Source organism: Biomphalaria glabrata, chromosome 11 (genome assembly GCF_947242115.1).
Source record: "Biomphalaria glabrata chromosome 11, xgBioGlab47.1, whole genome shotgun sequence".
NCBI classification, from domain to species: domain Eukaryota; kingdom Metazoa; phylum Mollusca; class Gastropoda; family Planorbidae; genus Biomphalaria; species Biomphalaria glabrata.
In genome coordinates, this window is record NC_074721.1 from 5,131,665 (window position 1) to 5,147,687 (window position 16,023).

At 33.0% G+C, this 16,023-nt stretch overlaps 1 protein-coding gene across 1 annotated transcript in view; it reads right to left on the minus strand.

The window, feature by feature from the left end:
* Window positions 1-16,023, minus strand: part of LOC106056138 (uncharacterized) — a 40,113-nt gene that overhangs the window by 18,705 nt on the left and 5,385 nt on the right. The window contains exons 9-20 of the mRNA XM_056004250.1: window positions 14,394-14,613; window positions 14,128-14,297; window positions 12,710-12,871; window positions 12,323-12,445; window positions 11,416-11,541; window positions 10,293-10,409; window positions 9,932-10,054; window positions 8,854-9,099; window positions 8,138-8,272; window positions 3,690-3,815; window positions 3,398-3,520; window positions 2,625-2,756 (exon numbers count right to left, since the gene is read on the minus strand). Of these exons, the coding sequence (XP_055860225.1) occupies window positions 2,625-2,756; window positions 3,398-3,520; window positions 3,690-3,815; window positions 8,138-8,272; window positions 8,854-9,099; window positions 9,932-10,054; window positions 10,293-10,409; window positions 11,416-11,541; window positions 12,323-12,445; window positions 12,710-12,871; window positions 14,128-14,297; window positions 14,394-14,613 (1,803 nt within the window). The remainder of the gene's footprint in view (window positions 1-2,624; window positions 2,757-3,397; window positions 3,521-3,689; window positions 3,816-8,137; window positions 8,273-8,853; window positions 9,100-9,931; window positions 10,055-10,292; window positions 10,410-11,415; window positions 11,542-12,322; window positions 12,446-12,709; window positions 12,872-14,127; window positions 14,298-14,393; window positions 14,614-16,023) is intronic.

A 16,023-nucleotide genomic window follows, 5' to 3' on the forward strand; every position in this document is an offset into this window, starting at 1 on the left:
GAGGTATTCATCCAGCCGTTTATACTGCTCAAAGCAGGTCAGTACTGACCTTTCCCTTCTAAGATTTAGTGGACCTACATTAGCCATTATTTCAGTCGCATTTACTGGGCTTGTCCTAAAGGTTCCACAGACTAATCTTAGTGCTTGGGACTGTATTTTATCAAGTTGTTCAAGAGCTGTCCTTGAGCCATAGATTTGCACAGGTAGGCTGAAGTCTATCTGTGATCGGACTGCTCCTAAATACAGTGTTCGGAGCATGTCTGCTTGGGTTCCCCATTTCGTGGATGCCAGCTTCCGAACAATGCAAAGTTTCCCTGAGGCCTTTCTAGCAACTTCCTGGATGTGCTCACACATTTTTAGTTTGCGATCTTAAGTTACACCAAAGTACTTGGATAGCTTTTCCATGCTGAGAGCCACTCTGTTAAGTATTTGTTTAGGATGTTAGCTTTAGTTTCATTTACATTTTGTGTTAAGTTGTCTTCTCTTTTTAATGACGCTATGCCTGTTGTTTCCATTTTCTTTGACTTAATATATGACCATAGGTTTTTGTTGTTATCTTTAGATATTACATTGTTTATGCATTCACTCTGCAGCTGTCTGCTTACTTTTTGGGTTAGGTATTTAATTTTTAAGTACTTTTATAAACTCTTTCTGCCTTAGTTTCTTTAAATTTTCTATATAGGTTTTCTTTCTGTTTACAAAGTTTCTTTAATCTATTATTAAACCAGCCTTTATTTATTTTGTTTGATGTGTATTTAGTTGGTATATGAGTTTCTATAATCTTTTTAAGATAGTTTTTTATGAAATTCCAGAGGTCATCAACTGGTTGGTTAATGTGTTTTTCTGATAAGAATGTTTGTTGAAAGTTAAATGCAGCTTGGTGTAGTTGTGTTAGGTTGCATTTGTTCCAGAATAAGATTATTTTTCTTTTGGGTTTTATATTGGCTACTGCTTTATCTGAATATGTATTTTTATGATCTCATGGTCTGATAGACCAGGGATAATATCATAATCAAATACTAATCCAGGTCTGTTAGTTAAGAAGAGATCTAATGTGTTGTTTAATCTAATAGGCTTTTTAATTATTTGATCTAAATTTAGGGTGTGTAAAGTTTCTATGAAAAGCTCATTTATGTCCTTAAGGTTTTGGTGTTTATCTATGGTTAGTATTTTCCAATTTATATTGGGTAGGTTGAAATCACCCATAAACCAAAAAAAATGGATTTTTATATGTCTCTTTAAGTGTAGTAAACTGATTCCATAGTTCTTGCGTGTATTCTAAACTAGAATTTGGTGGTGTAAATACTGCCTATTATTAGGGATGTTGAGGTGGTATTAATTTTACAAAATGTTGATTCTATATTTCTTTAGTTAGGTAAGGTAATTTCTTCTGCTATAAGAGTGTTTTTTATTGCTAAAAGAACTATTCCATGATTATCAGCCCTATCTTTTCTAAAAAATTCTACATTATAAATTTCAGGATGTAGCCAAGTTTCTGTTCCTGCATTTATGTCTGGTTTCTCACATTCTAATAACATTTCTAAGTCTGCTGTTTTGTTCCTAATGCTTTGAAAATTTATTACTAAGGTTTTAAGGTATTTTGGTATTACTTCTTTAGTAGGTTTGTTTAATAAGGGTGTTGTATTAGTTTTAGTAGATCTAACAGGAGTGGATCTGGCTAGTGGTTGGTGAGTTTGGTTTGGGATGATGTTAAGAATGTTGTATGGGTTAGAAGTGTCCACATCAAAGGAATCAAACAGTCCTGATGTAAACTGAGGTAACCCACACCGTACACAGTGCCATGATGCGTCTTTGTTGCCTAAGGCATAATACACAGGTGTACTTATATGAAGACATGATGCATGGTACCATTCATCACAGGTATCTCATTGAATGGCTTTCTGTTTCATGTTGCATACTTTTTAGCAGATGTTGCATCTATCTTTAGATCTAGGCCCTGGATTTGATTCTATATCTCCTGCTATTAATATTAACAGTGATAGGTATTTCTTTCGGCTGTGTCTAATTGAGAACTTCCATTTGTGATGGGTAATCTTCTTTAATGTTATGGATGTGTATGTTAGATTTTTTCTGAAATTGCATTGATCTAGAGTGTGATGATTGATAATGACTGTTGTTTCCTTTTAAGTTAAGTGTTGACTGAGGTAGATCTAGAGCTGTGTTCAGCTAGTGTGTATTTGGTAATTATCAGGATAAATAGCCAGAGCAATTTCATAATGGCTGTTGTTTGCTTTTAGTTATTAAAGGTCTAGTCTAAATCTAGTTTAAAGTTTACAATGCCTAAGTTAAGTCTAAAGTGAAAGCTAATTTACAATGACAATGGTTTATTCAAAATATAGACCTAGATCTAGTCTAGATCTATGTAAATTTCTATACAATTCCATATATTTACAATCTATCTGTAGCAACACAATTTTTATGCTAGGATCCTCCTCTCTAGTTCTGCAATCTGCAAACTGTGTCCAGAGAGCACATCATGTCATTTTAGTGTCTTTGCCTTTGTCTTTCCAGATTGTTTTGAGTTTTTTTTAAATGGTCACTTAATATATATTCAAGTTAACGTATAATCAGTTTTACTAAGAAACTTAATATCTTGAACTTACCAACACAAGATCTGTTATCGTTGTCCAACTTAAAGCCAACTTCACAAGAACAAACAAAACTTCCATTTGTATTGATACAACCCTTTTTGTTGGAACACAAGTTTGTTTTATTTAAAACACACTCATCAATATCTGTAGATAAAGAAAAATCTGACTAATATAACTGATTTTATAATGTAATTTCAAATTATTAACTACATAGAATTATGTTGTGATTGTGAATAAACAAATTCATAGCTGCAACAAGAAATTCAGGCCTACTATAGAAGATATGGTAACTCAATGTTCACCTTTTTTGATGATGAAGGTTGAATGAGGATAACACAATGAATATCCACTTGTATTATTTTTCTCCCCGCTCTTAATAAAAAGATTTTTAAATTCAGCTATTTATTAAAAATGGGATAGAATTTCAGGAGAAAGAAAATATATATAAGCATAAATTATGGTTAATGTTTTGGACAGTCATCAGGAATTGTCCTGCTCAACATTGTCTCCAGTTAAAAAGTTTTGTTTCAACCACGTTTGTTTTACATGACTTTTATCTTCCTTCAGGATTGAAGATTATTACCAGCCCAAACCTCCACTTGATGAGTGGCAGTGAGCAGGGTTTGAGCTCAGGACCTTTGAAACAACAGTCTAGAGTGCATACCTCATGACATGACATCTATCCATAGTTTCTAAAAATAATAGCTTTTATTTATAAAGGAAAAATACAACTTTTAGATGGTGTAATGAAAACTGAACTACATGGCAATAAAACTGTCTTCAACCTGTACATTTATCTTGACCAGTCAGAGTGAATCCCCTTGGACAAAAACATTCATATTCATCGTTGGACTTTATTCTGCATCCATAGCTACAGGTCAGGTTTGAGGAGACACATAGATCTTTGACTGTAAATAGATTTAACCAGAATATAAGTCATATATACTTTACAATTGTTATTACTGAACTAAATGTAGATATGCTAACAGATATAATAGCTCAATGATACTGGAATAAAATAATATGTATGAGTTCTGTAAACAAAGGAAATATTAATGTGCACTGATATAGAGTTACCTTTAATACAAGACTTCCTGTCATCATCTAACATATAACCTTGATAACACAGACAATTAAAACTTCCTGCTTTGTTCTCACAAGACTGTTCACACTTATCTATTTGACTGCTACACTCATCTATGTCTGAAAAGAAAAAGACTGTTTTTATCACATAATAGCATACCCATATCTTGATTGCTGCAAGCTAAGAGTTGAAAACATTTATTTAAGTTTTTTCAAGATTAAAATGTCCTTGCATTTATGTTTTAACAAAGGGGCTAAATCTACTTTTTAATTTCTTCTCACAGACAAAAAGCTTAATTTACTTGTGATGTCATGGGAAAAAAAGTTATTTTGCCATGCGTTCAAATGCTCTACAACAGTGGTGCCCAAAAAATGGCCACAACTTGGTTCAAACCGGCCCACCGAAACTTAGGCACAAAGTGTAGAAAATCCTCTCAAAAAATAAAATTGAAAAAAACAAAACTTTCCCTACCTTAGTAGTATACTGGTACTTAAAAATAAGCCAATATATTTGTCTAACAAAGAAAGAGTGGCTCTTTTAAAAGAATATAATTTAAACACATAAATAAATAAGGCGGCATACTTAATTTGAGACTCGATTGTTAGATTACATTTTGAGTGGAGAATATTTACCGAAAAGAGACATGTGAATGAGTGGGCTGTTAAGCCACCTACAGAGTTGTTCACATTAAAAATAGAGAAATGAAGCCATTTTCCGACGGCGAATGTATAACAAAATGTGTCGACAAAAGAAGAACGACATTGAAGCTGCCAACCTTTCTCATGACAATTACAAAGCGAGTGAAACATATAGGGGAAAATATCTCCATTCAAAACTAAAAGACAAACCAGATTTCAAAATGTTTTCTGTTGCTGCTGAAGAGTCTAGATAACCAATACCGGTCAAAAACTTGGTATTTATTCGCTGTACAAACAGCAGTTTTGAAATTAAAGAAGTTCGTAGCTATGAGGAGCATTCATGGGACACCACTGGCTAAGACCTGTGAAATATTTTAACCATCACAGATGCTCGTTCTCTTTTTTGGAACAAAAATAACAAATAACTACTGATAATGCCACATCTTATCTTATATGATACAGACATTACTTCAAAAAAAGAAGATGATTACATCCTACCATGGGCGTAGCCAGGATTTATTTTTGGGGTGGGGGGTGGATTTGGAGGGGGATTTCCCCCTACCCCCGCCATATATTTCTCTCTCTCTCTCTCTCCTTATATATATATATATATATATATATATTGTTTATTGTACCCTAGAAAAGGTTCTTCCTGGAGTTAGTGGAAAAATTGTAGACTCCCAGCCCATGCCAATAATGGCTCGCCCCGCCGCCAATCACTATTTCCGGTAATGAAAGCCTAAAAAATACATATTCTGAGGTATCTACAGCGCATTGTTCTGCTATTAAAAAGTTGTATTTCAAAACCTAACATGCTATTCTTACTGACTTAGATCCTCACGCGCCGTTTGGCTCATTGGGCGGCAAGCGCTTTCCACAAAGATCTGTCATTGGCAATGTCTGAAGCCTCTTCCCACCTGCTCTGAGGACCTCTATGAAAGTGTGGCATGAAGTTTTACTAGGATGTTCCTGTTTGCAATTTCCTCGTAATGGCCTCCATGTCATTGCAACTCTTATTATGCGTAATTCATTTTGTCGGAATACATGTCCCGCAAACCTCATGCGACGCGCTGTCACAACCTTACTAAGGGGACAACTCTCAGTTCGGCATAGAATTTCCTTGATTGAGACCCGATCTCTATAACTGACTCCTAAAATCCATCTTAGCCATCTTAGTTGAGCCACATTTAGTCTTTTTCAATTTCGGCAGATGACATTCCACTGCACTTTATTAATGGAGTCAAGCCACTGGTAGAAATTTTGTAACCTCTCTTGGCTACGCTCTTGGATTAGGTGATTGTAGTTTGCTTTAGATTTTATATCGAAAAGGGAAATGTTATCGTCAAAATCATCTGTTGTGGGGTTTCAAACTAACAAATTCAAAACCACATTTAGCTACGCTCATAGAATTTGGTGAGTGTAGTATGCTTTAAAATAATATTCAACCACAAAACTCTCTTTTGGGGGATTTTAAACTCAAAACTATCTGGAGTGGTTTTAAACTACAAAAAAGCCATCTGGAGGAGGGGGGTTTTAACTCAAAACTCCTTTGGCTTGGCTAAGCTCAAAGAATTTTAGTGTGTAATTTACATTTTTTTTATATTGAAGAGGTATTTTTTAGCATCAAACCCGATGATGGGGGGTTTAAACTCAAAACCCTCTTTAGCTACGCTCATAGCATTTTGAGTGTGTAATTTGCTTTTTTTTTGTTTTATAGAAGAGGTATTTTTTAGCTTCAAACTTCACTGGAGGGGGGAGGGTTAAACTTAAAACCCCTTCGGTTACTCTCAAAGATTTTTTAATGTGTAATTTGCTTTTTTTATATTGAAGATGTATTTTTTTTAGCTTCCAACCCCACTGGAGGGGGGTTTAAACTTAAAACCCCTTTGGTTAGGCTCATAGAATTTGCAGTGTGTAGTTTGCTTTTTTCATATTGAAGTGTGTGATTTGCTTTTTTATATTGAAGAGGGGGTTTTATAGTAAATTTTGGAGGGGGGTTTAAAATCCAAATCTTCCTTAACCATGCTCTTGGAATTTGGGGATTGTCGTTTGCATTATTTTTTTATTGTTTTGTTTTATAGAAGAGATGAATTTAACAGCTAGCCCCCTGGTAGGGGTTTTAAACTCAAAACCCCTTTGCTGTGCTGGGGCAAGTGATGGTTTAGTATGAAAGTTTCACCTAAAATAAACAAAATCAAATAAAAAAATCAGTCACTAAAGTCCGTCTCATTTCGGGGGCGGTTTGAACCCCCCCCCCCCCCCCCCCATGGCTACACCCATGCATCCTATGCGCCACGAATTTAGTCATGCATATTAAACAATGGCTTAAATTCTGCTGAGTCACTGGTTTTCCTGGCTAGCTCAGGCAACCCATTCCATGCTCTAATAGCACTAGGGAAGAAAGAGCATTTGTACAAATTTGTCCTAGCATATGGAAGGAGGAATGTGCCTCTATTTTTGTGTCTTTCTGAGTTTTTCATTAAATTTTGTTTTTGTATTTGAAGATTATGGTTCAGTGTTTTATGTATAATTGCTACTATACTTTTAGTTGTTCTATCCTAAAGGCTCTCTAAATTTAGTGATTTTACTAAAGGTGTTACTCTAGTCAAATGTGAATATTAGTTTGTTATGAACCTCACTTCTCTATTTTGCATCTGTTCCAGTTTCTTAATGTTTTCTTGAGTTGAGGGGTCCCAAACAGAGGATGCATATTCTATTTTTGGCCTAACCAATTTTAAATAACATTTTAGTTTTATGTTCTTATTTGATTTAAAGAAATTTGTTTTAATAAACCCTAATGCTTTGTTTGTTTTTTTGATAGTTTCATCAATATGGGGATTCCATGCCAGTTTTTCTTTATTATAACACCTAGGTATTTTGTGTTTTTATTCTGTGTTACTGGTTTACCATGAATAAGATAAGTGGAATTAATTTTGTTTTAGTTTTTTGTTACTCTTAATAACTGACATTTTTCTGGGTGGAAAAACATAGGCCCAATTTGATTCCCATTTCTGTAATTCATCTAATTCTCTTTTTAAAATTTCTGTATCTTGTGTTGTTTTTATTGTTCTATAAATTATGCAATCATGTGCGAATAATCTGACTTTTGTTCCTGAACTAATGTAATTTGGTAAATCATTTATGTAATACCATCAGGTATGGTTGACAGCAAAAGTTGTTAGAAAAGTTAAGTCAAATGGAACAGAGCCTCAGTGCTTCAGTCCCCAATAAAATCTGTGTGGCAAGGTGTTAAGCCAGGACCATGTGATGATTGTGTTCAGAGTCGTTTCTAAAATATGCCAGGTGTCCAGACAGAGCTGCAACTGGAACTGATTGACAAAGCTAGACATCCCTGCTTGAAAAAGTTCAAGTGATGCAGAGAATTGATTTTGACTTTTGCTTGCAGAGACTTTTCTGAACCTAAATATTACAAGCAGCTATTTGTAAGGAAAACCTTTTGGTGATGAATCATGTGAAACCTATATTATGTAATCATTTCATTAACAAACATCTAGAATTCTAAATTCAAGCTTCAACTTGGCGTCTCATCTACGCTTTTGAATATTTGAAAATTGTTTTTGGATACTTTTTATGAATTAATGTAATTACTAGATTCACTGGTTTTTACTATAAATGCTGTATTATGTGTTTCCTTTTTTACCTTTATGTTAATATGGCCTGCAACACCGGCTCAATAAGGTTGAGCTTCACTGACTGCTCTACAATATCGATGGAACTCAACAGGCAGTTCCAATTCAAAGATTTATCTAGTAATGACCCATCTTTGTATGTAAACTACCTACCTATACAGAGGCCTTCATTATTCCTGGCATATCCCTTCTTACAATCACAGCTGTAGCTGCCAATGTTGTTCACACAGACTTGAACATTTAGATCACATGTTGTGTTGACTGTTGGGTCTGTACACTCGTTGATGTCTGGATGGAAAAATATGTAAATAGATTGTTGCTTTCAATGCAAATATAATTCGTATCTAAATAATACTCAGACACTATAACAAAAGAAATATGGTGCAGAAGTATATTTAGCATAAAAAGTCCAAGTTTAATAGTTTACAAGGATGCTAGATGGCAACATAGTTCCCCCTATGAGACCATGTGGTCTATAGGGTGTATAATATAAAGGTTATCTGTTTCTGTGGTCCACAGTTAACAAAAATGTGCCAGCACAATGACCAAGTGTCTTTACTTTTCCCCAACTAATGCCATGTACCTATTAGAGATGGTTGGACTCAGAGGTGCCCTAAAGATCCCAAAATTAAAAAATCCCAGTCTTTTCCAGGATTTGAACCCAGGATCCTCCGGTTGAAGACAAGCACTTTAATTCATATCACTACAAATTTCTCTAGCTGAAGAAAGGCATTACCTATGAACATCAATTGGCTTATTGTACGTTGGACCTAGAATTTTTTCTGCTCCATGGAAATAAACTTGACATCAAATGCTTTATGAAGAATATTAACATATCTATAGCCTCAGCTTAACATAAGTCAACTCACCTATACACTGTGTGTTGTCCATCTTGTATCCTGTTGGACAAACACATTGGAATGCTCCTACTGTGTTCCTACAGACTAGACCTTCAGCACAAGCTGTGGGCTGGAGACATTCATCCACATCAATCTCACAGTTCTCCCCTGACCAGTGCTCATTACACACACAGCCTCTGATGGCATTACATGTTCCACGTCCATTACACTGGCAGGTACTGGCACAGTTGTTGCCATAGTAAGGAGTCTGACAAGCTGAAGACAAATGAATAAAATTTCAATATCAAACAATAAAAAATCTTTTCATTTGAAATATTTAGATCTTAAACCTCTCTCTGATTTGTTTGTAAAAATATGTTCTGAAGAAATAGCTGCAGGTTATATAAACTGTATTTAAATATACAGGATTGGTATTTGTCACCTTAAGATGTGGACTATAACTGATTAAGTCTCATATTTTACATTCCATTGAAGAACCAGAAAAAAAATGTGTTCATACTTTTACAAGTGAACACTGTAGCTGGCTAAAAAAAGCAGGAACTCCTCAATGCTGTGTAGTGACAATTGCTGAGCTGGTTAGGTCGTATTGTAAGACATGGATCACTTTCAAAAGTCATCCTTAAAGGTACAGTGATAGGAGCAAGAAAAAAGGGTTGTCTAAAGAAAAGCTGGCTGGACAACATAATAGAATGGACCAGCTAAGAACAGCTTCTGACCAGGAGTAATTTGGTTACACAAATTCTCACAGAGCCCCCTAGGATTAAGGTTAAGGGACAGATGATGATGAATGATGGTGATGTCTAATGTCAATTTACATGTCATCTTTCTTTGTAAATATTCATTTAATGCAATGTTTAATTTGCACAATTAAGAATTGTTAATTAGTCTCTCACTTGAATGTGATGTTAAAAGTAAAAAAACAACTGTCAGTAATTTATTGTTAATTTTAAGCATCAAAGTCTGAACTTGAGCCTAACACTAACAATATTTGAATAGTAGCACACTACTTAACACTTTAATTAAAACACTTTATCAACCACAGAATTAGCCTAGTTTGTGCGCCATTATGCCATTTAATTTAGCCTACCAGAACATGAAACTTTGTCTGATGACAGTTTGTACCCAGTATAACATGAGCATTCATAGGAACCATCTAAATTTTTGCACTGCTGGCTACAAGGCTGGTTGCCATATTTACACTCATCTATATCTGAAATATTAAATTCAATTTTCAAATACAATCATATATAAGTGTTTTCTAAAATTCAGTTGATGCAATTAAATTTAAAAAATAAAATTGATGCTATAATATCAAAAAAAATATATTAAAAAAGCATGATTTTAAATAAATATTTATTTAACGTAAAAAAAAAAAAGTATGTAAAAGACAATGAGGGACTATGTTTAAAATTTAAAAAAAAACAACTACATGAGTAATACTTTATTACCTAGACAATCATTAGTAGACTTGGGATTTGGTTCATATCCCAGCCTACATGCACAGGTCACATTCTCACCAGTGATACAAATTTGTTGACAGTCATAACATTTTTCTTTGATAGAATCTGACATGAAATACAACAGGTAATTATGAGTCAACTTTTCAATCAGGACGAAAGATAAACATTATATTAGACTTACTAATGTGCACATCTGAGAGCTAAATAATCGAAATACAAATACATTTTCTACTCTTTTTATTTTATCATTTGGAAGACTCACTAGAAAATGCTTTATTAAATAAAACACACAAAAACAAAACATCATCAAATAAAACTAACACTTCAAAACAGCAGTAAGAAAATTGTCCTGTCTAAATCATAACAGAAAAAAAAACTATTGGAAAAAAAACACCTCAGCTTGTAAAAGTCATAAAAGATTTTTTTTTACTTAACTACTAAATTTTAAAACAAAAAATTTTGGATTAGGCCCTGATGAGCAAATAAAATTATCAAATTAAAATTTTAAAAGTTCATCAATGTCAGTGGTGCCACAGTTTCTGATCTGAAAATCTGCTTCCCCTTACCTGTCCCTCAGTCTGAGCTCTCATCAGCTTCATAAGTGTAGAAAAGGTGTCTAATCTGAGTCTGTATAATTTGTGCTGATCAGTAGATAGGTTGTATGTTGTTGTACCTTTAGTATTACTATTGAGTTCATAGCCACAGACATTCAGATCAGGACACTCCACAATAAAGTCAATCAAAAGGTGTATGTAAGAGTATAACTCTTTAATTCATAAAGGAAACAGTCTAGTCTCAGTTACTATAATAAACGATATCACCTGTATGAAAGACTAACCTCAACTTTCGTTTTATCTATCTAATCTACAGCCTTCATGTCGTCATAATTGTGCATTCACTAGCAGTCACCTAAAGTGAGTCTCTACATAAGTTAATGTGATGTGATTCTTATTCATTAAGGATGGCTGCCTGGTGGTGTGGTATGCGCTCAGGGCTGTCATTTGATGGTCTTGATAATTCCAGATTTAAACCCTGCTCTCTGCCATCTCCAACATCCTGCACAAGATTTGGACTAAGATGTAATAATTTTAAATTCTGAAAAAAATATTACCTAAATTACATGTGTAACCATCAGGATCCAGTATGTAACCTGTATAACAAGAACAGTTATAGCTTCCAGGTGTATTGGTGCACTTATGTAGACAACTTGAGGACCTTTCCTCACACTCATTGATATCTGTAATATAATTGTTTTTTTAATAATATATAATATCATGCAAAAGCATCGGTATCTAGGAAAAGATATGTGTTGCTTTTTTTTATCTAAACTGTCCCAAAAATCATGAAAGAAAAAAAATGGGATTCTCCATTTTGATTTGAATTCTCACATCCTATATTCTGTTTTGAATTACAATTGATTCTAATAGTAAAACCACAACCTAGGTCAATTTTTGTACTGTATTTTTCTTAGTTTGAAAAAAACAAACAAGTATATAACATATTTAAAAAATTAAGTTGATACTCAAGAAGCCATTATATATATGCATTTGAGTTTATTTGTAACTATATCAATGACCACAAGTGAATAAAAGCTCCTTTAAAAGGACACAATATATTTTTTTTGTCATGCTATAATTTGTGGTCCATACATATAAAATATGTACTAATATATTTAATTTTCTTTTATATTTAAAGTGTTTTGGTCATCAGGATGACTGGTGTATGTCAAATTGGTCTAAGTACTGTAGGACAAACACACACATTTATATACGTTGTAATACTTGTACCTTATCTTTATTTTATTATTATCATGCATCCATTCTAAACTTTATACTTAAGTTTGTGTTTCTCTTATGTTTGTGGTACAAAAGTTATAAGCTTGTGTGCTGGTAAGATGCATTAAGTGATTAATTAAATATAACATTTAGTGGTATAACAAGGCAAAGACAAGTTGTACCTGCAGTGTTATGGATAAAAAACCTTATCAGACAACAACAACAACAACAAAAAGTATTCACCTTTACACGTTTTCTTATCAGTGGCATCAAGTCTAAATCCATTTCTGCAACTACAAGTAAAGGAACCTTCTGTATTCACGCATGAATGATCACAGGCTGTACTATTCAAACATTCATTCACATCTGAAAGCAAGAAAAAGAATTGTGAAAGTAAAATATAGACTTTCACAGTATAAAAGAAAAAAAAAATATACAGCTTAAGAATTCTGATAAAAATGTACATTTTGAAATGTAAAAAAAAAAAAGCTTTACAAAGGCACTTAAAGTTATTAAGTAGCTAAACTTACAACAATATAAAGACAAAATGTTTGACTTAATTCAAAGTAGCTCATTAAAAATAAATGTGATTTAATACAATTAAAAATAAAATGTGAATACTAAACTGACCTATACAAGTGCCCATTGAAGACTGAAACCCAGAAGGACAAAAACCACACTTGTAGCCAATGGTACTATTTCCTTGTTCAACTGCTGTTAGATCAGTACATGTCTGTCCTTTAAAACAGGGCTGACTGGCACAAGCATCCACTTCTGACTCACAGTCTTTGCCTGGAAAATTGAGACTTTTTAAAGCTCTAAATAAGTAGGCCTAAGTTAAACTGTTTTTTCTTTGTGGCAATTATTTCTTTAAGATACTCTGTGGGAAACACCTTTTCTCTCTTTTCTCTAATAGAAAATCAACAAAAAAGATTATTTTTTATGCATTATACGGATTGCTACTTGGTCGTGCAGTATGCCATCTGAACTGCTGTTTGTTAAGGGTTCATACACTGGCCACTGCTGTTGGCCATTGTTCTGAGGGAGGTTTGAACTAGGAAGTAGATTATCTTCAACTCTGAAGGAACATCCGGAACTAGGACAGCAAGGATGACAAATCCTTAAAAAGAAGGATTAAATAAAATAGTAAGTTAACTAAATAAAGACTAGGGTTACCATTTAATTGATGAAGCCTATTAATAAATCAGAGGATGAACTAGTGCTACAGTAAGTTTTATATTATTCAGATGTAACAACTGTTTTGCAGTTCATCATTGTACAAACATAAGCCTTGCAACATTTAATTCATATTAGACTTTGTGATAAAAAAATCTGCTCAGAGTCAATGAATAGTCTATTTTCTCTCTTGACTACTGTGCCACCACTGTGATTTAATTAGCAAAAGATACACTGTAAATAGAAAAAGTCACAGCTTCAGGAGTTCTAAGTAGTATGTTTTGGATATTCTTTCAAAGTAAAAGATAATCTGCATTGTAGCCCAAACCAACTAGGATGGATGGCTGTAGGCAGGGTATGAGCCCCATACATTTGAGACAACCAAAGGACTAAGAAGCCATCCATAAAAAAAAGTAAAAGCCAGAAATGTTCACACTTAAAATCAATGTCAAGGGATGGAGAACATGATTCAAAAAAAAGAGGACATATCCATTTGTCTGGCAACACAAGTAAGAAGGCCTCAGTATGCACATGTTTAAGTCTGCATGTTGATGATTTACAATATCTCTAACTAGCTATCAATTTTTAGTTCAAAGCATATTATTAGAAATATAAAGAAGAGCAAAGAAATATAGACATAATGCATCTAATCTGTACATTCTATGTAAATGTAGGTATAAATATTATGCCAAAAATTAATAAAATCTACTAATAGACAAGAAATAAAAAAACAAAATGACTAGGCCAGACATGTGAATCAAACAGTTAATTAAATAAAATGAGAAAAAAAGTCACAATAGTCCGCCTCATACATTCTTTTACAAAATTTTATACCAAATAGACTAAATAATATAGTTACATATAGGTCCTACCTGTGTATGCTGGATGACAGCTACAAGATAGAACTTTAAATTTTCCATTTTCATATTCTTTACCAACAGACTTGGTGTAGCAAGTACCATGGCTATTGCATAGTGGGCAAACTAGGAGTGGAATATACAAGTCTGTAGAGTAGCTGCCCTTAGAATCTACTGCTCGCAATCTGCAGATTAACAAAATACATTTTTAATTTACAAAATGTTTTCATAAACTGATATGACATTTTTTAAAATTATTAATTGGTAAAAATTAACATCACCTCAAAGAGATTGGTTGATTGGTGTTAGGTAAATAAGAAATAAACCCAGTGCTATTAACACTGAGTCCAATTGCATTGACCAGAATCTCAATGCTGACTGTGTCTCCATCAACATCATCAACTAAAACTTGTAACACTGAAACTGTTCCATTCCTAACATACCAGTACCCATTAATATTCAGACTTTCATTGTTTACTTTCAGTGTTGGTGGTGTGTTGGCTGGTGAAGCAATGAAATAGTTAAACAAAGTAAGTAAAAGTGATGCTGCAAAAAATAACTATGATTTCTTTTAAGACAAAATGTACAACTTTTTATTTGTGCATATAGTAACTAAGGAATTTTATCAATGAATAATTAATAGTACCAAGCATTTTAAAGTTCTAAAAAAATCATCTTATAATCAGGTAGAAGGTATAAAAACAAATTGTGAATGCAGATGATAATGAAGATGACAAGGCAATGGTCAATTCTCAATTAAGAGAATTTAAGATTTCTTATCTTAACATATATATTACAAACATAGCTTCAAAAAAGAAGATAATTAGGTCCTACAAATTTCATGTTTCAATCTAATCATGCATGTTACTCAATGATTTGCTAAGTCATTGTTTTCCCTGGTTGATCCAGGCAACCCATTCCATTCTCTAATGACACTAGGGAAGAAGTAGCACTGTATGAGTTGTACTAGCGCAGGGAATAAGAAAAGTGCTTCTATCTTTGTGTCTTTATCTGAGTATTTCATTAGGTTTTGTTTTTGTATTTGTAAGTTATGGTTTAGTGTTTTATGTATTGCAACTACTTTACTATTTATTCTTCTGTCCTGAAGTGTCTCTAAGTTTAGTGATTCTACTAATGGTGTAACCCTAATCAAATTTGAATATTCATTTGTTATAAATCTCACAACTCTTTCTTGTATTTGATCTAGTTTCTTTATGTTTTCTTGAGTTGAGGAATCCCAAACAGATTATCATATTCTAATATTGGCCTAACTCAAGTTAAATAGCCTTTTTGCTTTATGTTCTTGTTTGACTTGTGAAAATTTCTTTTAATAAACCCTAATGTTTTGCTTGATTTTTAATAATTTCAACAATATGGGGATTCTGTGATAACATTTCATTTTTTATTACACCTAGTCTGTGCAAAAAAAAAGTCAGTATCTTGAGATATTTTTATCGTTCTATATGTTATAATACTCAAAAACAAAGATATACTGCTGAAGGGGTGAATGTCCTTTAGCTTCACTTGGTCCCGCAGGGTTACATATATGCATGTTTATTATATTTTCTATATGTTATGCAATCATCTGCAAATAATCTGAATTTTGTTTCAGTAGAATACTTATTTTAATGTTTTCATATTAATAAATAAATTAAATGATGTTTAAAGATTAATGTTGTAAATAAAAAGATGAAGGAAACATGAGAATACATAAAATAGCAGCACTAAATTTATTGAGAGCATAGATATTGAAAAATAATAAAGAATAAACTAGTATTCAATTTAAATGTACTTGGTGTTTATCTAAAAATCTTTGGGGTGTAAGATTGTTATCTACTTATTATGAAATTGTAAAGATAGATTTATAGTTAAAATATGTAAATTTTTGTTTCATGAAAAAGATACCTGGTA